Raw genomic sequence first — 26,228 nt, forward strand, 5'->3', positions numbered from 1 at the left:
CTGGCTTTGAACTTCCACTGGCCCTCATGCCTCTGCATTTTACATTCTGGGATTTCAAGCTGCATCACTTTGCTCAGCCAGGAGTCTTTCTGATCTATCTGGACAAAGGCAAACTTTAGTCTTTGTCCCAGGTGCTGGTTCTGATCAACAGGGTTTAACAACATGAATTTAACCATGCAGGAAGATTTAAACAGTGAAAAGCATATCCCATAAGTACTCCTTGCAGTAAGACTGCTTCAAAAAGCCTGTTAACAATGTCACGAGATATTCAGACAGTCTCTGAACCAAGTGCATGTGTAAGATCTGTTCAACTCAGAGACTCAGCCCTCTACTCCCATGAGCTAAACTAGATGACTGCTAATAGTCAGACATGTCTAATAAAGTTTTTTTTTTTTACTTATAATATTCACTGCCTTGAAATGTTTTACAAAAATAAAATATAAGTGTGGGAAAAAGTTGTTATTTCTAAGGAAAGTAGGTAAAAATTAGAAATACTAAAAAGGTTTTGTTCAAAAATTTGCCACTGATTTGTGAACAGCTGTAAAATACTAGAGAAAAAGAATCTCAGGTAGAATGCTTGAATGGCTGCAAGTGTTTCTAATTTTTATTCTACTCTAAAATAACTAAACTGTTAAGATTACATATGGATGGGTACCATCATTGCAAAGTCTGATCAGCACGTTCTTAAGGACTATTTTGTTTTTGTTACTAGAAGCCTGGTGAATGGATACCTTGAAATTTGAAATTTCAAGGTAAAATAAAGTACTGGGGAGTGTTCATAAGGCTGGGCCTGTGGTGCAGGCCTGTAATTCCAGGTATTCAAGAGGTTGAGGCAGAAAGATTGTAAGTTCAAGATCAACCTAGGCAACTAAGACACTTGCAAAGTAAAGTATAAAAGGGTGCTGTGGGGATAAAGGGTGAAGGAAGGGGGATAAGAGGGAGAAAAAAGGGGGAGAAGAGGGGAGGGAAAGGGAAGGAAGAAGTGAAGGAGACCTGATTCACAGTTCTCTACTTTGAACTGACTTTTAAAAGTAGTCAGCAATCAATAAACACCGAAATAGCCATGTGTGAATTCAACATCTTCTGCACATTGTTCAGGCAGGGTCAGCTCCTCCTCTGAACTTATAAGGTGTTGCTTGGCAGTTGTTAGGTGGAAATGATTGTTGACAGGTCTCTCCTATCACCTGCCATGAACGCAGGACCTATTCCTACACAACACAAAGTTAAAAAGCTTTGGAGGTAGATACACTCATGTTTTCTGATTCTCTCATATGGGAATCTATGGTGACTACTCCTGGTTGTCAGCTTGACTACATCTGAAATGAACTACAATCCAGAAATGGAAGGCACACCTGTGATCCAGATCTTGAGGCTAGAAGACGCAGGCTCTTGACCCAGATCTTAACATGGGATGACACATGCTTTTCATCCAGATCTTGAGGCACAGTGGCCATGAAAAGCTTAGGCTCAGGCAAGATAGTACATGCCTTTAATTCCAGGACACTGAGGCAAGCAGATCTTTGAGGTCAAGGCCAGCCTGGGATAAGGAAGTTCCAAATCCAGAGGTGGTACTAACCTTTAACTGGACCCCAACTTCTGCTGGAGGCTTACACCAGGACACTGGAAGGAAGAAGGCTCACTCTTCTTCCCCTGCTTGCACTTACTTGCTAGCACATCTGTGGGAACCTACTTCCTCAGGATTCCAGCTTATTATACAGGAGACCAGCTGAAACACCTAGCCTTGTGGGACTGAGCAACTACTAGATTCTTGGACTTCCTATTCACAGCTGCCATTGTTGATTTAGTTGGACTGCAGACTGTGAGTCATTACAATAAGTTCCCTTAATAGACAGAGACATTCCTTAAATTCTGTGACTCTAGAGAACCCTAACTAATATAGAATCTCAGGCTTTAGTGTCAAAACTGGAGAGGTGATTACTATAGCAACACAAAGCTAACACCCACAAAAGCTTGGATTTTTTTATGGATGTAAGGGAAGGTTTCTGTTGTGGTCTACATATGAATGAAGTGGCTCCAAGTCCCATGCACTTGCACTTGGCCCCCAGCTGGAGAAGCTGTTTGAGAAAGTTGTAGAACCTGAAGGAGGTGGAGCCTCACTGAAGGAAGTAGGTTACTGGGTGGGCTTTGAGGTCTATGTCCTGGCTGCACTTCCCCTCTGCTCTCTGCTCCCTGATAATACAATAGATAAATTCCATTGCCTGTGGGGTTTACATGGTCATTTCAGTAGTGTGTGTGTGTGTGGGGGGGAGGGATTGCAGAACTGATCCAGACCCCACTGACTTTAATATGCTGCTTCCCCAGTCACTTCCTTCCATGCTGTGGCAAATAAGGAAAGCATGAGATACTCTAGGGTTGAAAGAGAGGAAGAGACACTGGGGAGGAGATGAGTCCCTGTCAGCCATTCCTGGGAAGAAATAGCAGTACTGAAGTATAGGCAATCTTCCAGTCACCAAGGATAAACAACTGTCAAGATGATGAACGGTCCTGGGATTTTCCTCTTTTGTCTAACACAAAGAATGACAGCTTATTTTAAAATAGGAAGTAAAACACTCATATCCGCTGAAGGTCCATGGCAGAGGAGTACATACTAAAATGAGATTTTAAATCAGAAATATTTGGAATCCAGGCTGAGAGCATTAAATAATTCACTAATTTCAGCACTGGATTTATAGCTTTGATTATCTTCTCCCATTCTTCAGGGTGTATATTTCTTCTAGAATCAAACATTTATTTTTATTGTTTCACAGGAAAGGAGCAGAAACTCCAAACCAGCTACTATAATTTTGTGGAATCAACTGCCAGAGAATTTAATGTAAGCCTTTGGCCCAGCTGTGGATTAAGGTCACATTTACTTTTCTATTTGAAGCTGACAGAATTTGTAAACATGGTAATCCTTCTCCCACCAACACTATTACACAGTGGTTTTCTTCAAGAATGGAAGAGAAACCATAAGACATCCACTATTAAGGTCAGACATACTTTATGTGTAACAATGGTGGAATATATCTTCCTTTTTCTGTTTTGGCTTTTTTGAGACAAGGTCTCAAAGGATAGTTAGTCTTGACTAATTGACAATTCCTACGCTGCTGAGACCATTTCAAAGCAAAGTGTATATTGCCCAAGAAATGGCACCTGAGGTGGCCCTCAGCCTCCATAAAACATACACGCACATACATCCTACCAACTTATAATACATAAAATATGGATATGAGAGGCTAGAGCTTTCTATGTACATACTATTAAAAGTTAGAACAAATATTCCTCTCCAAACTTACCAGTGTATTTTTAACAAGAAACTCCTGCTTTACATGTTTGCATCCAGCTGAGTTTCACCCCACTGTGTTATGTGCAGCAATGCCAATTTTATTTTTTACAATATGTTGGATATCAAAGAAAAAGGAACACTGAAGGAGTGCATCTGTGGCAGATTTGAATGCTGAGCCCAAAGACTCAGAATCCAAGGGTGAGCCAGTTCACTGTCAAGAGAAAAGACCACCCACACACCCTGGGAGGGGTGGTGGCATGAGCAGGCCTGGTCATAGCACAAAGCAAAGGCCCTCTGTAGTGCTTACTTGAGGGCGGTTCTGTAGTGGTAGATCGCTTCCTTGTTCCGACCTTGGTCTTTTAGGAAATTGGCGTAGTTGTAATGCACCTTGGCATTGTGGGGTAGAGTCTGAACTCCAGACCTACAATGGATATTAAAAAGAAAGAAAACAAAAATCATACTATTGTCAGACTCTTTGTGTTTTACTCCCAGCTTTAGGAAGCTGTCTTTGTATGTCCACTGTCTTCACCTTAAACAAGCTTCTGAATTTTGTGAATTATATGAGTGACTACACAGGAAAGGAGTGAAGGCTGTAGCCAGGTGTGCACTCCTGCTAACACCCTGATTGAGGGGAATACAATGTTCTCTGCAGGAACACATGAGGACCTTACTCTCTGCTGGCAATTCCCCGGGAGCTTGGTAAGATATGGTCATCTTTGCTGAGACTTTTTGTTGACGGCATAGCAGAACTTAACTGCAGACATGAGGGAGCAGAACAGAAGCAGGGCACAAAGCCTTCAACTGTCCAAGCCTGACCGTCCAACTTAAGGAGCAGCAGGCAGAGGATCTGATATAAGGAACAATGTGGTAAAGTTAGACCTCACAGAAGATACAGACACGGTCCCTTGTTGAGTGATTCCAGCCTCAGGCAAGCCCCTCTCTCTCATGCCTAACTCAGGTGAGGCTTTTTATCTATAGATAAAAGTGAAGTAGCCTAAGTGATTCTATGTGTGCAATACAATGGTACTAGAAGGCAAGATGAGATGGATTTCATAAAGTGAGAAGGCACAACCCATAACCCAAACTGCTTCTTTAAGGCATGAGATAAAATTTAACATAAGGTGTCCTTGCTCTGAGCCTTCTTTCCACATCCTGGCTTCCTCCCACATCTCAGCTTCCTCCAACATGGGGTGGGGGCTAGGGGCAGTAAAGTAGAGCTTTACTTTACAACAATATAATGATCATATATCTGGGTCTAGAATATATGGTTTGTAGTAAATGCGGCATCCCAGAAGTCTGGTGGCTTAGTAAAACCAGTTTACAGATACAGAATGCTACAGTCATTCAGTATCTATGTGGAGCCCCCTCAGGAATATATTGTCCAGAAGCTGAGACAAAAAAAAAATGGCTGCAGAGTCTGTTCTTTTAGGGGTGAGGACATGTGGCCAGTTAGCAAACAGGGATAATGAAACAAACATTCCTAAGCAGGTATTGTATCAACAGATCATAGTGAGCTTAGCCCAGATCAGACACAGAAGTTCCAGAAGGCAGGCAACAAAGCTAAGGCTTTGAGGATAAAGAGCTGGGTTAGGAGCTAGAAGAGGAGGCAGTGCAATGTCCTGAGCAGAAAGTGGTCTGAATGTGTGATGCCCCTCATGGTTCACAGTGGTGATGCTTGGGAAAGTTATGGAGTCTTTAGAAGGTAGAGGCTTGCTAGAGGAAGTGGGTCACTGGGTGGAGGGTGGTGGTGGTCAGACACTTAGGTGGCCAGGTCCAACTTCCTATCCTTTGTTTCCTGACAGGGAAACAAGAGCAGGGGCATTGGGGACATGGGAGCTGAAAAATACTAAGAGGCACTTGATCACTGACAAACCACACTGAGAGTGAGGAAACCCTGGGCTTCGTTTGAAAAGCAGTGGGGGAGTCAGGGCAGGGCTTGAAGAACAGAAATGAGACCAACAGTTGAATGTTTGAGGATTGCAATGGCTGCTTTGTGGAAATGGACTGCAGGCAGCAAGACCTTCTGGGAGAAATGCTGTGGAAACTGCAGAGGAGAGCAGGAGGAAGCAGGGTGACAGGAGAGAGAGGGAGAGGGAGGCAGCTGTGGCAAGGAGACACAGGAAGCAGGTAGGAGGTAGCAGGACCTGTGATGGAACCATCGGAGCAACCTTATACCCACAGGCCAACTCTGTTTTTGTTTTTCCTTTCTTCACTCAGTTAACTCTTCTTTTTCTTTTCTTTCTTTCAATAATTTGAGATTGAGTATAAAAATGAACCACCACCAGAGAGATGACTGTTGACTGATGGATAAGATTTAACAAAATTAACACTGGCATATACAGTCTATGCTAACTTAAATGATTGTAGGAATAATTATTTTGTAATTAATGGAATGAGGATTTTGAAGCATCAAAAGACTTGCTTAAGCTCACTGAGATAGTTTCTTCCATCAGCCATAATGAAACAGCACAATTTAAGTGGCTTAAACGAGAAATTTCTTTCTTACAATCCTGGTGTTTAAAATCTAAGGTCAAGTATCTAACCAGTTTGCTGTGTGGGCAGGCCCTGCTACTGCCTTGTGGACATCTGCCCTCAGGCTGTGTCCTCCTATGGCCTTTCCTTGCCCATGTGCCCAGTGAGTAAGTTCTCACATCCTTTTCCCATAACAACAGCAGACTTGGGTCAGGCCTGATCTTAATAACTCTATTCATTAGCATTTTCTCCCAGATTTGAACTCCAAATATAGTAAAGTTGTAGGCTGAGGCATCATCATGTGAATTGAGGTTAGGGGACTCAGTCTATAAAAGTCACACAGCCTTGCCGGGCGGTGGTGGCGTACGCCTTTAATCCCAGCACTTGGGAGGCAGAGGCAGGCGGATTTCTGAGTTCGAGGCCAGCCTGGTCTCCAGAGTGAGTTCCAGGACAGCCAGGGCTATACAGAGAAACCCTGTCTCCAAAAAAAAAACCAAAAAAAAAAAAAAAAAAAAAAAAAAAAAAAAAAAAAAAAAAAAAAAAGTCACACAGCCTTTGCTCCCCACCACAAGCACATAATGATTACCAATTAGCAAGGAGGGACATGTCCAAACACTATATGGCAGAACCCAGATTCTGTATCTCTCATCAGATGCTTGTCTGTAGCTGAGATCATAGGCTCAGGGGGTCCCAGCGAGGTCACCCCAAGCTCTAAAGATAATAAGAGAAGGGTGGGACCAGAAGAGGATCGGCTTGCCACATGCAGCTGCTGCATAAACATGACCTGAAGACCAGACAGCAGAGAAGAGACACGGGGCTCAGGCACAAAGTGTCTGGGCCTGGAGCCTGTTCCTTCTCCTAAAGGGAACTAGTGCCAGGGTGCTCCTGAAAGCAGGGAGGACAGGGCAGAGGCCTGTTTGGAAAGAAAACCCTGGGACTTATTCTGACTAAAGGAGAATGGTTGATGAGGATGAGGAAGAATGACAAGATGGGAAACTGCTTTGCAGGCAACTGAACTCTACCATGCCACCTCTCCAGGATGAAATTTCCATTTCATTTTTAAATATGAAGAAATAATATTAGTAGGGAAATTCCACGCACTATATAAAACCCACTGGGGAAATACATTAGGACAATTTTTGTTAAAATAACAGGCTCTTTACATTTAGCCTCACTTAAAGCCCCCTGGCTGGGGCTCAAACAACTGTAGAGAGGCCTGATGAGGCTATGGGAAGCTAGAGACAAGCCCAAGAGAACAGGTTAGCTGGACACAGTAGAAGCCAGACTTATACCCTGTTGTAGGAGTATCAGTCTTACTTCCTGTGGATGCTTACCCAGGGACACACTGCTATACCATATGACTCTATTCTCAATCCCTTGCAAAATCTCTATACTGTTTCTATGATGGCTGACTTTGTTTGCATTCTCACCTAGAGTCTGCAAGGGGTCCATCCTAACTAAGCCCTCAGCTACACTTATCTCTGGCTTGTTTAAAGCATCCATTCTATGGAGCCCAAGCTTGTGACCATTCACAATCCTGCTTTATAATTCCATTACACCTGGGTATAAAAGCCTTGCAGTCTGATGTAGCCCCATTAGCCTGCAGTTTGACTGATGTAGCCCCACTATCCTGCAGTGTAACTGATGTAGCCCCAGTAGCCTGCAGTTTGAAGTACCCTCCCTTCTTCAGTTCTGCTTTTGTTGGCCTGTGTTCACCCTTCACTGTGCTTTTTAAGAAATCATTGCCAGGGTTAGTATCAAATAGCTTCCCCCTTATTCACCATGATCAAGATATGATAACATAAGACCCATGAATAGATGAACAAATAAAGAAGTTGTGACTTTTATGTATAATAGAATATTATTCAGCTTTACAAAAGGACATTGTGCCATGTGTGACACATGAGCGGGCCTGGAAGACATTATAAGACACACACAGGAAAAATGCTGTATGCTCAACAATTTAAACCCACAGAGGCAGAGAGCAGGATGGTGGTGAGAGAAAATGGAGGAGAAACAGGGACAGAGTATCCAATCAAAAGATCCAAATGCAGGTAGGTGGGGTAATCCTAGAGTTTACTCTGAGAACCCTTCATTAAAGCACTATAATCTTGTTTATTTTTATTATGTCAAATATGAGACTTGAGAATCCATGAAGTTCATCACAAATAAACTAGTGTGTGGGTGTGCACACTTCCTAAGTGCTGAGATCACAGGGGTATGCCAACACTCAGCATTTTGTTCTGATTTGCTTTTGAAGACTTATTTTTGTATATGTATGCGTTTTGCCTACAAGTATGTCTGTGCAGTGCCCTCAGAGGCTTCAAGAGGTCACCTGATCCCTGTTACTGGAGTTACAGATGGTTTTGAGCTGTCATATGGGTGTCAAGAATCAAACCCAGGTCCTCTGGAAGAGCAGCCCAGCTCTCTAGCCCTTATTGCTCAGTGTTTTAACACATGCATTTCACATGTCTCTCACACCTTTTATTTGTAGATGACTTGAGAAATAAAAGAAATGGGGAAGGGAGAAACTAGCCACCTTCATCAGCTGTTTCTCCCGGGCTTTAAAACATTGATTTATTTTGTTTACATTGCTGAATAACAGGTTGGTAGAACCTAGATAGAGACCAAACATTAAGACATCACCAATGGCAGCCAGAGTGTCAGAGCAAAGAAAAGGAGGAGAGCTGTGTTTCTCCTCAGTTTTGAATCCTGGTTTGATCCCAGGTTTCATACTGTACAGACAGGTAGTGACGCTTGCATACCACTCATTGTTAACCAAACCCTGAGCCAAGTGCCCACCTACCATGGGACACAGTTACCACTTCATTTTAGGGCAGATGCTAATCACTCTATGCTGTAATACAGATGTGAAATTTCAACCATGGTCAAGAACAAGTCAAGCTCATTCCTAAAGCTGGTTAGTATCTGATACTGAGGACTCCAGGAACATTTGCACTAGGCCACTTCCAGCCCCTCAGGGAGTCCTCCTTTCTTAGTCTGCCTTCTCTCTGTCACCTAGTATTTTTCTTATCTCTAATTACAGAATACAGAGCACAGCTATACTCTGAGAACTTTACACAGCATTTACTGGAAGGCAGACAATGTTAGAGGTATTTCTCATGCGTTGTTTTCTTATTACACTATACCTTGGATGATAAACACTGTTATTCTGCATCTTTTCCAATGAATTTACATGGTTTTCTCAAGAGCAAGAAGTTAAACAGATGGTTTTGAGCTGTCATATGGGTGAACTTACATGCTGTCAGAAAGTTTAACTCTAGACATCACTTTCAGTCACTCACCCTGTCCTACCTCAGAAGCCAGCAGTGAAGTGTCCAAGTGATATCACCATTATTTCTCACAGATGAAGCCACATACACATCTGTCCTTATAGAAAAAAGATTCTACAAGCCTCCAATTTTTTCCCCAGGACTTAGTGTCAAAGTTTTATTTAAAGTATCAGTTACTTTGATTGCATTTGACATAAAAATTCACCTGATCTTCAAAGGCCTCCCAGTTTAAAGTTCCTTTCAACACAGTTGTGGAATGGTTATTTTACTAATTAACCACTCCCTCCACTTCCACCTAAAGGGGCAGAAGGTTTAGAATGCAAGTCAGTGTGCATTCTGCTTTTGTTCCTGTTGTTGTTACTCTGCTCCTCCTCCTCCTCCTCTTCCTTTTCCTCCTCATCATTTTAACTGTTGGTATCAGCTGCAGATGGTTTGAGTCCTAGCTTATTATCTTTGGAGCATATGCCTCCTTCCACTCCCACCACCTATGTAGTTTGGTTTAGCAGTAAATGTCATTAGATGCCATTGGCAGAATGTGGCTTTATCCAGGGAACATATTGACACAATAACAGGATGGTTGGAAAGGAAAATGTTCCATAAAATATCACCTATTAAAAGTGAGAGAAATAAGATTAAACCAAGAGACCACGAGGAAGTTCTGTGTCTGAACTTCAACACCCTGCATTCCTGAAATGACCCCAGATCATTGAGGTATGAGGAGGGAGGGAGTCCTGTGTTTTATGAGAACCACACTGAATGAGGAGGGCTGGGGACAAGCCCAGGAGTTCTTTATCAGGTCTGTGAAGAGAAGAGTGCATTAAAACAAACAAAAGGAAGAGACTTTGTCTTTAGTGCCAAGGGTAAAGTGTTGAGGATCCTACAGACTAACCCTCACCTGCTAACAGCACTAATGGCATGCACTGGGTCACCCCAAAGGGAGGCAGCAGGGCTGGTGTTACAGGACATCTGATCACACCATACCCCATGATTGTGTTGTGTACTGAAAAATACCTGTTTATAGTAGTGGTGTGGCTTAGCACTTAACACACACCTTTAGTCCTCTGGCTGGAATACAGATAAACCCTTAGCACACACCTTCAATCCCAAACGATGACGATAACGAAGATAAAGTTAGTTTGTAGAAGGAAGCTCCCTTATTTGAAAGTGATATCTGACTGAGTGGCAAAGTGCCAAATCAGAGAAAAATTTGACAGAATAGGATATGCCAAACTCTCACGAGAGGGGAAAGGGAAGCTACTTAAGAAAGAGCAGCACAGTGAGAAAGAAAGAGGCAGTTTCTTTCTCTTAGAGTTATAGCTTTTTCTTAGAGTTATAGCTAGACAGGGTGTGGGGAAAGAACAAGCTAGACACAGGTGAAGACAGAATGGGCCAGGGAATGAGAAGGAGCCAGAAAATTGAAACAGATTGCCAGAGTTAGAGGCCAAGCACAACAAAAAAGTCTGAAGAGAGAAGCCAGAATGAATCAATCAACTTGGAGAGGAGTTTAAGGCAGAATGGCTGAGTTGAACCAGCCAGCCAGAGTTCAGAAAGAACTAGAAAGAGAGAGCTTATTCAGGAGTAAGTCTCAGAGACAGAAGTGGCTCAGCATTAAGAGCACCGCCTCCTCTTGCAGAGCACCTGTGTTTGATTCCCAGCATCCATCCACAAGATGGCTCATAGCCATTTGTAACTCCAATTCCTGGGTATCTGATACCTGTGACCACCAGACATGTAAGTGGCATGCAGACATACATGCAGACAAAATACTCATACACATAAAATAAAAAAATAAGTTATACTTCATTTTAAAAAGGTAATGAAAGGGCTTGAAGAGATGGCTCAGTGGTTAAGAACACTAGCTGCTCTTTCAGAAGATCCAGGTTCAATTCCAGCATGCACATGGCAACTCACAACTGCCTGTGACTCCAGTTCCAGAGGATCTGACACTCTCCCACAGATTAACTTCACAAAGACATACATTCGAGCAAGCACCAGTGGACATAAAATAAAAATAACAAATAAATTATGAAAGAAGGTTAACAAGCAGAAGGGCCCAAGTGAGGATGTTTCAGTCCCACTTGGGTGGGAAAAGAAAATAATAACAGGAGGCAAAGGGAGGGAGGGACACTCGGTAGGAGGGGGGAAGATGGGAAAAGGGGAACATGATCAAGTATGGGAGGTGGGAAACAGAAGTCCTGAGGGTCAGCAGAATGAATGCAAATATGCAACCTGAGGGGAGGATGTATAGAAAGTACCAGAGACCTGAGAGGTGAGAGAATCCCAGGACTCAAAGGGAGGGACCTTAGATGAAATGCCCAACAGTGGGAAGAGGAAACTCGTAGTGTCCAGAAGACAGGGCATCAAGTGGAGGCATGGGGTTGCCATCCCACAGTCAAAAATTCTGACCCAGAATTGTTCCTGTCTAAAACAACTACAGGGACAAAAATGGAGAAGAGACTGAGGGAAAAGCGGTCCAGTGACCAGCCCAACTTGGGATCTACCTCAAAGGGAGGCTCCAAGGCCTGACACTATCACTGATGCTGTGCTGTGCTTACAGACAGGAGCCTAGAATGGCTGCCCTCTGAGAGGCCCAACAAGTAGCTGACTGAGACAGATGCAGATACTTATACCCAATCACTGGACTAAAGTCCAAGAACCCCTATGGTTGAATTAGGAGAAAGCTGAAAGAAGCTGAGGAGGAGGGCGACCCCATAGGAAGACCAGCAGTCTCAACTCACCTAGATCCCTAAGATCTCTCAGACACTGAGCCACCAACCAGGCAGCATATGCAAGCTGGTCTGAGGCACCCAACACATATACAGCAAAGGACTGCCTGGTGTGGCCTCAGTGGGAGAAGACCTGCCTAACCCTTGAGAGACTTGAGGCCCCAGGGGAATAGGGAGGTCTGGCAAGGGAGGGGTGTGTGGGGAGGTGAGACTGGGAGGAGGAATGAGATGAGGAACTATGTGAGGGAGTATCAGGGTAGGGGCTGCAGCTGGACTGTAAACAAGTCAAAGTAATAATAAAAAATGGAAGTAGAAGGGTATCAGTTTGGAAGAAGGTGGTCAGAAGAGGCAAAAGACTGACTAGGGAATGAATGTGGTCAAATGTGTCATGTTCATGCAGAGTGTCAACATGAAACCCATTATCATGCATGATGAAAAAAAAAAAAGCCTTATCCTGCAGCAGTCCCGCTACAGGAACCAGGTGGGAGCAGCACCATGTTGATGAACAATACCCAGACAGTCACAGGAAGTTACCAATGCTAAAAATGCTTATATTGTCGGGTAGTGAGACCAGACACAGTTTTTTCTTTTTCTTTTTTTCTTTCCTCCTTTCCTTTCTTTTTTTCTTTTCTTTTCTTTCTTTCTTTCTTTTTTTTTTGTGAGACAGGGTCTCACTATGTATGTATCCTTGGATATCCTATACTGTATGTAGACCAGTCTAACCTCAAATTCACAGAGATCTGCCTGCCTCACAAGTGCTGGTATTAAAGACCTGTGCCATCAACATCTGGCCTCAGACACATTCTTTTCAAAAGTTAACAAAACCTAGTGAAGTGAACATCTGCCCATCTATCCATCTACTATCCATCTACTCATTCACTCCTCCACAACTAATACTAATATTCATACTTTGGGATACGTTGGAAGCTATAGGTTAACATATATAGGTATATGTAAATTAATTACATACATATATTTAAGTATGCACATATTTACACATATATACATGTTCATTTATATGAACACATGTACATGTATGTATATGTTTATATATAATACATATACACATATTTACAGAAGTATATATGCACAGAACATATACATATATGCACATTAATGCACATACTCACACATGAATGATGCTGGGGATCTAACCCAGTGTGCTTGGCAAGTGCTCTATTCCTGAGCCGCTAATATCAACCCAACAACATGTGTCTAGAAAAATTCTACCACAGAGGGAAAAAAACAGCAGAAAAAAGAAAGTCTTTTATTTCCTCACCTAAAATCAATGTTTAAAACAAGCAATGAGATTGTAGATTCTGATTTAATGCTCTGGGATGCTCCAAAGAGAGCCACAACCTCTCACCCTCCCGCTGTACATTTCATTTTGGTGACTGATTTTGCAGCCCAGCTCATCAATAGGTATTTCCACTCAGATTCACAGGCCTAGAATCTTCTTACTCTCATAAATCCAGAGTAAGTTTATGTTAAATTTTATATAACACTTTTTTTAAAAATCTAAAATTAAACTCCCAAATAAAATTATCTTTCATTTCCAATTTACTAAAAGTGGCTTTCTAGGTTAATACACACTATCATAACCATGTTACTTCATTTGGAGACAAATCTATTATCAATGAAAGAGTGGGAAGAAATGTACATTTACCTGTTTAATCATACCTGAATAAGGACTCTCTTGACAGCCAAATTTCATTCTGCTTCACAGTTTTCCAGGAAAAAAGCAGCAGCAGCAACACAGTGGACGCCATCAGAGAGGTGGCCCCGCACCTGCTCAGCCCAGCACAGAGCTTACTCAGTCCATGCACAAAGAGAATGCAGTAGCCCATGCTGGAACAAAGCAAATGGGCAAGCTCACTGAGGGTGAGAGGTCACAGTAGGTCAGGAAGTCTCTGTGTTAGGGGTTGCTGTGGGTAGAAGTGTCACTATGTTGATTTGCATTAGAATGGCCCTCACAGGCTCATACATTTGAAATCTTTGTCACCAGGGAGTGACACTATTTTAAAGTATTAAAAGGTCTGGCCTTGTTAGAGTATGTGTGGCCTTGGAGGAAGTAGCGAACTTTGAGGTTTCAGAAGCCCATGCCTGGCCCCCTCTCTTAGTCTATATATCAAGATGTAGCTCTTAGTCCTTGCTTGCATGCCACCATGATCCCCACCACGCTGATAATGGACTAAACCTCTGAACTGTAAGCAAGCAAGCCCCCAACTAAATGCTTTCTTTCCTAAGAGTTGCCTTGGTCATGGTGTCTCTTCACAGCAACAGAACAGTGACTAAGACAGTCATTGTGGGTTCGGCTCATTATGGATGGGCAGTTCCCAGGCATGCTATTAGGACAAAGACGCTTGTCATATGCTAGAGGAACACATATGAATTCCCCTGCCACAGACATATATAGGTTCTCTAAGGCATCACATTTTACACAGTGGCTCACTAGTTCTCCACATTGGTGTAAGTCATAGGCTAGAAGCCTCAGACAAGGAAGTCCTTCATGGTACCCAAGGGGATTCTCTGGTCCAGGATTCCTCATGCCTCCAACACAAGGTATGACAAGGTGTGTCTGAGTTCAGAGCCAGAGGCACTGCAGGTCCTACTGAAGCAGACAAGTGGACCATCTGGGCAGGATAGTAGTCACTGAGGACCAGAGATATGTCACCTACAGGGCCTCCCAGCTGACCAGTCAAGGCTCTTCTACTTTCCAAGTCCACCACAGCTGCCTCCTGAGCTGGATTTCAAACCTTATTCTCTTATGTAATTCTCATTACAGTTTCCATATTTGACCTTAAAGTTGAAGGGTTCCTCTACAAATCTTTGTTTCTGTAGATTGTATTGTGTTAATATTACTTAAGAGCCTAGTCATAATGGCAGCTTGAGTGTGTAAGGTTCCCTACTGCCTGTTCTCCTAACCCCAGACAGGTTCCCCCAACCCCCAAAGTAATCAGGATAATTCTGGGACCATAACAAGGTCCTTAGATTTTATTCTTTCCTGTATTATAACTTGTTTTTAAAAGAATGTTAATTTTTAATTATCATTGTGTGAGAGTGCCACTTGTGTGGAGGTCAGAGGACAACTTTGTGGAGTTGAATTACTTCACGGGTGCTGGGGATCAAGCTCACCTGAGGGCCAGTCCTCAATCATTATAATTTAATGAACATTATGTATATGTGACTATTAAAGACACCAAGAACTTATCAGTGAATAAACAAGACTGTAGTTATCCAGGAACATGGGGATGAAACAGTAAGTGAATGGGCCCATTAATACAGAGCAGGTGTTATGCTAAATGAGAAATCAAGCAGCAGAAAGATGGATCTTTCAACATGGATGGTCACACAAGATCCTGCAGACATTTGAGTAAAGACCTGAAATGCATGGGGCACATGCCAGGCAACCCTTTGCATTCTCAAGCTGATTATCTTCACTCTCCTCTACACAATGCAGTCTGCTAAGGGGTAGGGGCTATCGTCTTCATGGCCAGCAGCTTCTATACTTGACTCAGCACCATTGCTTTTCAATGTTACAGGTGCCATGGGCTCATAATCCAAGAAGATGGTGGTAAGGATGGTAAAGAAGGCTGGTGAGTTAGATCAGACATCTAGTGAGCAGAAGAACAATAAGACTAACCCGGCCAGGAATTCAGACTTGAGACCTCGCCCATATGCTGACCTGCTGTAGAGTTTTTGATATATCTGTGTACCCAGTCTCACTCTCCTCTTAGCTCTGCACTTGGAGACCTCACTAGTTGTGGGAGCCAGAGCTTCCTGTGACAGAGGAGCAGGAAGAAGAGGATGGAATCCCAACTGCCACCCAGCAGTGCACTAGTGTGGGCAGACAAGAAAATGAAGACAATGACTGACGTCATCACCAATCTGTATATCTGAGTATGCACGGGTACTTCCTCTGTGCCCAGCAATGTGCTAAGTGCTTCTTCTGAGCTTTCCACAGTATTTTCAGGACAAAGATAGTATTTTGTATGTTATCTAACTTGAGCTTCAAGTCCTTTGTGTCATTCATGTCCTAAGGGAAGAAACTAAAAACTCAGATGAGTTAAATAACTTACCTACAGCCCCAAAGCTAGCATTTAACAATCCAGAAATGCAGACTTTGACAGAATGCTAAAATTGATAGGCTTGCAAATTTCTTCTTTAGAAGGGTGGCCAGTAAATGGTGTAGCTGTTTTATATATTGGGGCTCACAAAGCATTATCCCCCAAGTGCCCTGGATTTACCTGCTAGCCTGAAGCAGCAACCTCAAAGTCTCTCTGACTTCCCCCATCCCACCTTCTCTTTCTCTTTTTTCTCAATCCTGTTTTCTCAGAAACACATGGAAGAGCTTTCTCATTCCTCTATCTACCTAAAGACTGGATCTACAAAATGGAAATACAATAGCCTGTAAACCCCTTAGGGATGCAACATAAATTTCTATCACAAAAGAGACTGAAACCAATCACCACACGGAGCTCTTTGTGCCAACCACTGTCTGCTCTTTGGGCCCCCACTAGTTTCTTCTCTAAGAGGAGAGAGCACAGAAGCTTTGACCTTCTCTTAGCTGAGTTACTGTGCTCTCTGTTGCACAATAATATATTTGTTTACCTTGTCTCCTATCAGTCTACTTATTGTCAATTCCCTTTATTGGACATAAATAACCAGACCTTTGAAGAGCAGAGGGTAAGTTCCCTTCATCTCTATGTAGGCCACAATGCCTCTGTCATTTCTCCTTCATGTTCTGTTTGTATGAAAGCAAGCACATACTGTGTACACGCATGGCCATGTCTGTGCTCCAACAAAATTTATTTGTAAGAACAGTAGAGAGCCAGACCTGACTCATGGGCCATACAGTTTGCTGACCCCTGCTCTGTGAGAATGAAGAAGAATTCCTCCTTATCATTTGGCATAGATTTTTGTATCAAGTAACATGTTTAACTAGTTTTTTCCCCAAAGTCCTTGAATTGACACATGGCTTCAGAAATGTTAAGCCACAGAAAATAATCTCTGCTAAGTTTGCAATTTCTTGAGAACTGTTTCATTCTTTCATACACAAACACTGCAGTGACTAACACACTCCTCCATTCTGAAACTTCATCCTTCAACATCTGTTTTAATGCAGTTCCCAGTAGCAGTCAAAAGAAACATGCTCTTTCCATTGCCCGGGGCAGGATGAGACCTCACAGAGAAAGTGGAAAATCAAGCAAATAAGAGCCTACATGCTTTTGTTTCCAGGGAGATGGAACCTGAGTCCACCTTGCTCTGGCTACCCTGGTCTGGATCCCCTGGGCTGCTGACCAGAGATTTCCACCCATGGCACACAGGAGCCCACACAAACCCAGCATTGGACAAAGTCAGAACCTGCAGAGCTACAAGACAATAGCTCAAATTTGGGAGTATTTCACAAACCTACAAAGCAAATGGTTGTACTTATTAGGATTCATTTTCTTCCTTTCTCTTTTTTTAGGAGAGGGGTGGGGAGGGAGAGGGGAAGGGAGAGGAATGTGGAGGTCTGAAAACAACTTCTGGGAGCAGATTCTCTCCTACCATGTGATTTACAGGAATCAAAATCAGATCATCAGGCTTGGAGGTATTATTGGACTTAGGGTCACAGACAGTTTTGGCCACCCATCTTCAGTAAGCCAATTAAAAGGCTAAATTAATAGTGAAAATCTGAAGAAAGTTTTAATCAACATGGTCACATGTGGAAGGACTTGGGAGGTGGCTAGGATCATAGGCTTACCACCAAGCACAACTCAAAGTCTACCTTTTAATTTGTGAACAAGCTCAAACGATCCATTGAGATTATCTACAGATAAAACTAACATTACAAGATGGACATAGCCCTTTAATTTTATCACTTTTGAATTCTCTATAGGGTCTAAAGAGGCACATCCTTTATTTCATTCTGCTCTACTGAAGTCTCTTCTCACATGACATCTCACAGTAAGTCTTTATCCCCATCTCATGGGTGCTATCCCTCACGTGGTTCAGAAGGAAAGTCAGGTCACATTAAGCTGAGAGCTGCAGGTAGCTAAGCCATTGGTGGCTACTCAGAAGCTGCCAGCTTCTAAGAGCACCCCACATCTTCCCAGTACGTAAGAGCAGCCCTACTTTTTCTCTATCTCAAATATTTAATGGAAAATTCTCCCAGAAGACTAAATTTATTTGGAGGCGAGAGTTCAATCACTCTAATAAAAGCATCCTAGTGGCCCTGCTAAGCAGCTCCCTGGCCCCTGGCTCCTAAGTTGAGATGGAAGGTTTCATTATTCGTGATTCTCTATGAAAGGTTAGTGTGTCATTTTCTAGTGTACCCTCAAGATGACCAGGGGCAAATGCCATTGGTTCCCATTCTGATAACTGACATGATTCTTCCTTGGGCCTTTGACGATACAATGCTTCCTTCCTCCTTCATAGTTTACCTAACAGCAGTAAGATTTATGAGGCCTTTCCTGTTAAATAAAGCAAGTCTCTGATGTTGGACAAAATCCTTGGTCTACATTTCAACCATGATACTTGTTGATATTTGGCAAATTACTTAAATTCACCAGCTCTTATTTCCTTCCTTTGTAAAGGGACATGATTTAATGTCACACATGCCCACTGCACATTAAATAATAAATGGTAACATTAAGATTCTTGGCTATAATATTAGAAGTAGGCACTTAGTTTCTGCTAAACAAAGTGGAAGGGAAGGAATCTGTAAGATCTGAGCATGTTATAGGTCACAACAGTTGTCTCTGCATCAGGCTCCTGTAAACACAGCACAGTGTTGAGACCTCAGGTGACTAGTAAAGAGAGGATGTGCAGGGTCTCAGGTACAGACCATCTGAAGCTTCAGGATGAAGGAAAGGGAACTCCTGAGCAATCAGAGAATCAGAAACACAATCCAGGATGAGTAGTTTAACCACTTGGAGGCTTAGCTGTATGTTATGGGATTAATACTACCTACATACCTGCTTCAAAGGAAAGCATGAAATAATGTATATGAACATGTTTCAGAAACTGAGTAAAACAGGAGGAGCCACATTGCCATGCACAGTGTTTTCCTGTCTGTGAATGCTTTTGCTGTAATTACTTTGTGATGGTTTGTATATGCTTGGCCCAGGGAGTGGCACTATTAGAAGGTGTGGCCCTGTTGGAGTAGGTGTGTCACTATGGGTGTGGGCTTTAAGACCCTCATCCTAGTTGTCTGGAAGCCAGTATTCTGCTAGCAGCCTTCAGATGAAGATGTAGAACTCTCAGCTCCTCCTGTTCCATGCCTGCCTGGATGCTGCCATATTCCTGCCTTGATGATAATGGACTGAACCTGTAAGCCAGCCCCAATTAAATGTTGTTCTTTTGAGTTGTCTTAGTCATGGTATCTGTTCACAGCAGTAACAACCCTAAGACAGAAGTTGATACCAGAAGTGGGGTACTCCTGTGACAACCTGACCATGTTTTGAGGAGGACCATGGAAGGACTTCAGAACTTTGGGCTAGAAGAGCCATTTAGTATTAAGAGCTTTGGGGGATGTTCTCTAGTAACTTGGAACATAATGTTGAGAACAGTGGAAACAATGGAGACCTGGTTTGTGGAATTTTCAGAGGGAAGATTAAAGACTCTTATCAGGGCCATTGCTATTTCGACTGTGAAGATTCTGTGGTTTTGGTTAGCTGTGGCTGAAGAATGAGGTGGGATTAACAAGATACCAGAACTACTAAATCGAAATCTTTGCATTACTGGGATGATTGATGCTGGTTAGCTGGAGCTAAGAAATTAGCAGTGATTAAGAGGAGACCAGCACCACTGAGGTGAAATCTTCTGGGAAGTATTTCCTGAGAGCACAGAGAAGCTGTGTTCCAGAGTTAGCTACAATTGTACCTTGTGTTGGCAGCCAGACTTGGTAATGTATAAGAGTCACTTAGGTGGTACTGCTTTTGAAACATGAAGGGGTCATGAAGAGCAGCTGATCCTTGGTACTATGAAAGGCCAAGAGAGATCATTGGTGAAGATGCAGCCTCAGTAGTAGTTGAAGGCCCAGGACTGAAGGGGTCATGTAGGGAAGATGAGGCTTAGCACTATGAAAAGAGCCTATGAGAGGCTATTTGTGAAAGTGCAGTCCAGTTGTAGCAGAAGACAGCAGTGTTTTGGAGAAGCTAGAACCATGAGACAACCACCAAGGACACAGTAGCAGCAGTGGAGTAGAGGCAGCTGGAGCCTAGAAGATAAGGCACGTGCTACAAAGGGCAGAGCTGGAGAAGTGACCCAAGCCCTTAGAAGATTGTGAGTGGATCCCAGACATTGGATAAAGAGTTTGCTTTTGCTTTTGATTGTGACAGTGCCCTGATATTTTTCTCTCTTGAAGTAAGAAAGTATTCTAGTAGAGTCCACAGTTAAGAGACTTTGAATGGTAAAGAGACTTTGAATTGTAAACAACTTTGAATTTTAAAAGAGATTGGATATTTTAAAGGGATTGAAATTTTAATATGTAAAGACCGTGGGACTTTTAAAGTTATTTAGATCTTGGGGATCAATAAAAAAGTATGGGTTGAGGCTTAATATCGATGTGTTTGTGTGTCAAGTTGACAAGGGGTCAGTTGTACTGCCTGGTTTTGTGTGTCAACTTGACACAAGCTGGAGTTATCACAGAGAAAGGAGCCTCAGTTGAGGAAATGCCTCCATGAGATCAAGCTCTAAGGCATTTTCTGAATTAGTGATCAAGCAGGGAGGGCTCGGCCCATTGTAGGTGATGCTATCCCTGGGCTGGTAGTCCTGGGTTCTGTAAGAAAGCAAGCTGAGCAGGTCAGGGGAAGCAAGCCAGCAAGCAGCATTCTTCCATGGCCTCTGCATTGGCTCCTGCCTCCAGGTTTCTGCCCTGTGTGAGTTTCTGTTCTGACTTCCTTTGGTGATGAACAGCAATGTGGAAAGTATAAGCTGAATAAACCCTTTTCCCCCAACTTGCTTCTTGGTCATGATGTTCTGAGCAGGAATACAAACTGTAAGATACCCTTCACATGGTTAAAGCATGTGATTACAGCTATAGATAAACTCAGTTTATTAAAGTCCTGCTTAAACAAAGCATCTGGTTTACAGGTGTCTTAGTCAGGGTTTCTATTCCTGCATAAACATCACGACCAAGAAGCAAGTTGGGGAGGAAAGGGTTTATTTGGCTTACTTCCATATTGCTGTATATCACCAAGGAAGTCAGGACTGGAACTCAAGCAGGTCAGGAAGCAGGAGCTGATGCAGAGGCCAAGGAGGGATGTTTCTTACTGGCTTGCTTAGCCTGCTCTCTTATAGAACCCAAGACTTCCAGCCCAGGGATGGCACCACCACAAGGGGCAATTGAGAAAATGCCCCACAGCTGGATCTCATAGAGGCACTTCCCCGACTGAAATTCCCTTCTCTGTGATTAACTCCAGCCTGTGGCAAGTTGACACACAAAACCAGCTAGTACAACAGGACAATTCTAACCATTTTAAGAACTCTCATGAAAAATATCTTTGAAACTACAATCTTACCTGTACAGTAGTATTTGCTTCAATTATTGTATTGATCTACTGGTGTATATGGTATAAATGTCATTCAATGTAAGACAGACAGGTAGTAGATGAAATATATGTGGTCATATACTTATATTGACATTCATATACCTCAGAAATAAACACATATGCAAATCTTCCCTTGTACAAGCTTAGTGTATGTGTCCCCAACAAGCTCACATTTAACACTTTTTAATCATATGGGGTGATTCTTTTCTTCCACCCAGACTCACACTCTTGAACTTCTGCCTTCCCTGATTCCTACACAGTTTGTGCCCTTCTCTGCTCATTCAGGCTCTCCTGCCATAGCTGGCTGATATGCTTTCTAGTCCTAGAATGGAAGGACCACAACCTGCAATGCAGGTGAACAGTCAACTGCTTGCTATACATTGCCTGAGAGATTTCATCAAGCATTGTTGCTTCATCAATTCTATGAAAATTTTATGGTGTTTTGTTTTGATTTGTTTATTTTTTGAGCCTTCTACTGTCTTTTTATATAAAATGCAAAAAGATTTCCATAAAATTATATGCTTCTCTTGGAGTCAGAATAAAAGAGCAAAATTTCTATGAAAGTATGACTTTAGCCCCAGACTCCCTTGCCTGCTCAAACATGATGTGCACAAAAGTGGCATTTATCAGAGCAAGAAAATGTTATTTCAGTGTGTTTTGATGGCAAAACTCTAACCCCAGAAGCCAAGCAAATAGCCAAGTTCTGTCTCTTTTATCCAAAAATTTCTGGCAGCAAATAAGAAGGCGGCTTTTTTCTGGGTTAGCCTAGATGGAGAACAGAAGCCATGGAGTTTGAGTGGCTTATGCATTGTTAATCACAAAGGAGGAAGATAAAGGGGCACTGTGAGTCAGGCTCAATCTGGCTTTTTCTAGTAAAATAGACAAATCAGTCCCTGCAGGCTGCTGAACACAGACACGCTTCTAGGAGGCTGGATTGGGCTTCTCTGTAGTCAGATAGGAGCACCCAAGGCCAGTGGTTGCATAACATCATAAAACAAGCATACAATGGGTAGGAAGCTCACTTTCTCCAGGAACACTGACAGCTAGGCATCCTTTCCTTCCTCTCATTTCTTTTTCTTCCCTTTCTCCTTTACTCCTTTCTTTTAAATATTAGTGAAATCAAGTTTTCCTTTGTGGGTCCCTAGTCCATATTACTTGAAAGGAAACTTGAGAACAATTTCATTGGACTTTGGGAGAAAAACAATAGGGCAGACAAGCTTCAATCCTTGTTGTCAGAAGGAAGGGGATGGAAGAGAAAGAGGGAGAGGGAGAGGGAGGAAGAGAGAGGTGGGGAGAGAGGGAGAAAGGGAGAGAGAGAAAGAGATCATTTGAAAACAAGTTAGTGTGTGTGTGTATGTGTGTGTGTATGCAGGCATTCACATGTGCATGTTTCTTCAGACAAAGAGTGAGAAGTCCCAAAGTGTCAAAGAAAGCATGTGCATGCTTTGAAAAAAGGGATAGAAAAAAGAAATAGAAAGTTATACTTCTATGAGTAACTCAGAAAAACAAGCAAATTTAAGAGCTATGTGGCAGGGGCTCTGTGAGTGACTGCACAGGACTAGTGTTTTGGAGAAGGCAAGTGCATTATCTTGTTAAAGGGATAATTATTCTTTCCATTTCCTTAGCAAGGCTTTAGGTATCACACTCTTCCTGAGGGCTAGTATCTTGGTGAGGTGAATGACAGGCCCATCTACGTTAACTTTTTTTTTTTTTTTAAGCTGCATTAACTCTAAACAGGGGAGACAATAAGGTAAAATATTCTAATCTTTGGAGCTGATGAGAACGTCATGTTTCCTTTGAGAGCCAGAGGTAAAGTCTACTCTTTTAACCAGGAGCTAATAGCTTTCCCTTCAATAACCCTCTCCCTGGGCATCATTCCATAACAACTTTAAGACTGTAACAAATCCTCAAGAGCTGAGACCCTAGCTGGGTATGGTGCTGCATGCCTATATATTGGTAAAGTACATGGGAAAGTAGAAGCAGGCAGATCTCTCTGAGTTCAAGGCCAGAGTGGTCTACATGCTAAGTAAGTTCTAGGCTGGCCATTGCTACATAGTGAGACCCTGGGGGGGAGGCGAGGGGACGAGAGGGGAGGGTAGGAGAGGGAAGGAAGAAGGAGGAGGAGGGAGAAGAGGAGGAGGAGGAGGGGAGGGGAGGGAAGGGAGAGAAACATAAAATATATATAACCATATGGAAATCGAAACTGCTCACTAGACCCTTCTAGTAAGGGTCTGCAATCTCATACCTCCAGAGGTCATTCACCAAGAAGCCAGAGCCCGCTTCTAGCATTTCTTGCCTCTGGCCATGTCCAGTCTCTGGTCAGGGACATGAAAGGTGCTACTGCTTTGTGGGTTCTTGCACTAACCTGCATGACTGTTAAGCCTCTCATCCTCATCACTTCAACTCACATAGGGTTATGACTAAGAACTCAAGCGAGGGCTTGAGTCACCTGACTTTCTAGCAGCCCCAGGACCATGGCTCAAGAGTAGGAAGTCACCCGACCTCCAAGAGGCTTTGGCCTCTACTAAGACTCTATCTGCAGGGGCTGTAGCCAGGCTGGGCACAGTGGTAACAGGGACAACAGTCTGTAGCTGTAGACAATCTGCTCTACTCGGCTGGCAGCTTCTGCCCCAATTTTGTGGATTCTGGAATGAAAGGTGCGCACACACACACACACACACACACACACACACACACAGCCTTATATTTAATATGTCCTAAGCAGCTCAATGGCAGGGCAACTTCCAAACCTCCACACGGCTAATATACTCTCCCCTCCAATATTCCTGAATTATTACTTACTAAAACTTATATTCCATTTTGGCTGCTCTGGCCTGCATTCCCCCTGGGTTGCAATCCCTGATTCTTACATGTTGGTTGTCTCTCTGTCTTGCACTTTTCAGGCCTGAGCTTTCTGCTTCCCTGTCATGGTGGTTCTTCTTCCTTTGTCCTGCATTCCTCGCCTGGGAATCCTCAAAGTCCCGCCCCGCCTATGTCTCCCTGGGCAGTCATTGGCCACCGGCAACTTTAGTAACCATTAAAAGCCAACTAGGAACAGGGACCCTCAGCATCTTACATCCAGGATGATCTGATTCCCATGTAATTTTGTGGACTGAACCAACATAAGTAGCAATCTACAACCACAGTCACTGATGGGAAGGAGCATCCCTCAGTGGTGGTGCTGCGAGGTACCAAGCCAGGACCTCCGAGAAGAAAGGACAGTCATCTTCTGGATGATTTTAGGCTCTACTGAGTTTAACATAAATAAATCCAGGCTAGTTCTCAGAGGCAGGCACTTGCTCTGGGAAATACTGGTCTTCTCTTTATAATGCAGTTTTATTTTCACCTGAATCAGACCACCTAAAGCAAGAGGGCATTCTGAAACTCTGCTAAGCTTGGCTTAGCTCTTAGAGCAGGCAGTTTATGTTTTGTCTTACAAAGCTGTCCCTGGGCTGACTCTAGTCAAGGGTAACCTTGAACTAATTTTCCTGCCACACTTCCCAAGTGCTGGGACTATAAGTGCATACCACCAAGTTTTTCCTTTTAAAAATGAGAAAATCTGATATAAAAAGGCTTCACACCCTGTTCAAGGTCACATGACTAGTAAAAGTCAGATCAAGACTGTCTCCTGATTCAGTGACTTTCTATGTATTTGGAAAAGTGGCCTTGGAACAGTGACACTGAATAAGATGACACACAAGCTAAAACAAAGGGCAGTATTGCAACACTAAGCATCATGTAAGCCACAACTAAACATCCTTTGTGATTTTAAAATCATTTTCCCCAAAGATAATTTCTTTAAAGATTAACTCCTGCTTTGTAAATTAAAAGGGGGAAATAAAGAAGATACTAAGCATAGTAATATCAGCTAATTCATCAAGTGTTAAAATATCACAGTTATAATTATAAAACACATTAGGTCAATGATAGTATGGGAAGCCACTGCTGTTTATATCCTGAATATAGGAATCATAATCCCTCATCAACTGTGAGGCTTTCACCTCTCAACTTGTGAGCTACAGCACACAAGCAAGAGCAAATAGGGTCCAACCCACCCTTCCCCACAGGTGAGCCTCTCAGAGCTACAGTGCATGGCTGACCTGCTCCCACACCTTTCCACAGTTGAAGGAATGACACTGAGGTTCAGAAGGACAACAAGGTCTTACACAGGACTGTCTCTCTGGAGCTCCTGGGGCTTGTGCAACCAGTCGGGGTAATTACCTAGGCATGTACAGGACTCTCTCGGCCACCACAAAGCCCACCCTGAAGAAGAGGTTGCTGGCTGGAATAAACGGGAACACGAGGAACAGCAAGCCGGCCAACACTTCCTTGTGCTCCAGCCTCTGAAACACACAACAGGGAAAGAACACATGGATCTCTACTCAACTGTGCCTCAGATGGCAAGTCACCATCTGACTCTCAGATTCTTGGTAATGACCAAATGGACACATCAGAGAGCTAAACTGACCACAGAAAGACCTGCCTAGAGGTGCTAGCCTGCCCAATACACACCTGTCACCAGAGACATCTGAAATGGGCCCAGTAGGTAGTGACCACTGACCACTGCTTGAGAAGGTGCTGCTCAGCCTGTCTCCACCCCTCCCCCATAGCCTCAGGACTATACAGAGGCAAAGCAGTTAGGCAGAGCTAGGCACTGAGATACAGTGGTAACCTTTCTTAGAGAAGAGGCCAAAAGGGTCACTAGCAGGAGCCAAGCTTTGCATAGAAGAAATGCTCTTCTAATGGTAAAATTGAGGGTGCCAGTAGGGGCAGCTGAATTATAAGCTTCTTTGTAAGTTTCTTGGTACCTCTCAAACTAAAGCAGATTTTTATTTGAGTTGATTTGGTTGTTTGTTTGCTAGAGAAAAGAACTACCTCTGTCTCTCTGTTTCCCTCTCCCTCCCCTTCTCCCTCT

At 43.1% G+C, this 26,228-nt stretch overlaps 1 protein-coding gene across 2 annotated transcripts in view; it reads right to left on the reverse strand.

Moving 5' to 3' along the window:
* Tmtc1 (transmembrane O-mannosyltransferase targeting cadherins 1) overlaps positions 1–26,228 on the reverse strand; it is a 208,883-nt gene that overhangs the window by 47,634 nt on the left and 135,021 nt on the right. For both annotated transcript variants that reach the window (XM_031383952.1, XM_031383953.1), the window contains exons 9-11: positions 25,535–25,656; positions 13,458–13,625; positions 3,594–3,707 (exon numbers count right to left, since the gene is read on the reverse strand). In XM_031383952.1, coding sequence (XP_031239812.1) covers positions 3,594–3,707; positions 13,458–13,625; positions 25,535–25,656 — 404 coding nt within the window. The remainder of the gene's footprint in view (positions 1–3,593; positions 3,708–13,457; positions 13,626–25,534; positions 25,657–26,228) is intronic.

Source organism: Mastomys coucha, unplaced genomic scaffold (genome assembly GCF_008632895.1).
Source record: "Mastomys coucha isolate ucsf_1 unplaced genomic scaffold, UCSF_Mcou_1 pScaffold20, whole genome shotgun sequence".
Lineage (NCBI taxonomy): Eukaryota > Metazoa > Chordata > Mammalia > Rodentia > Muridae > Mastomys > Mastomys coucha.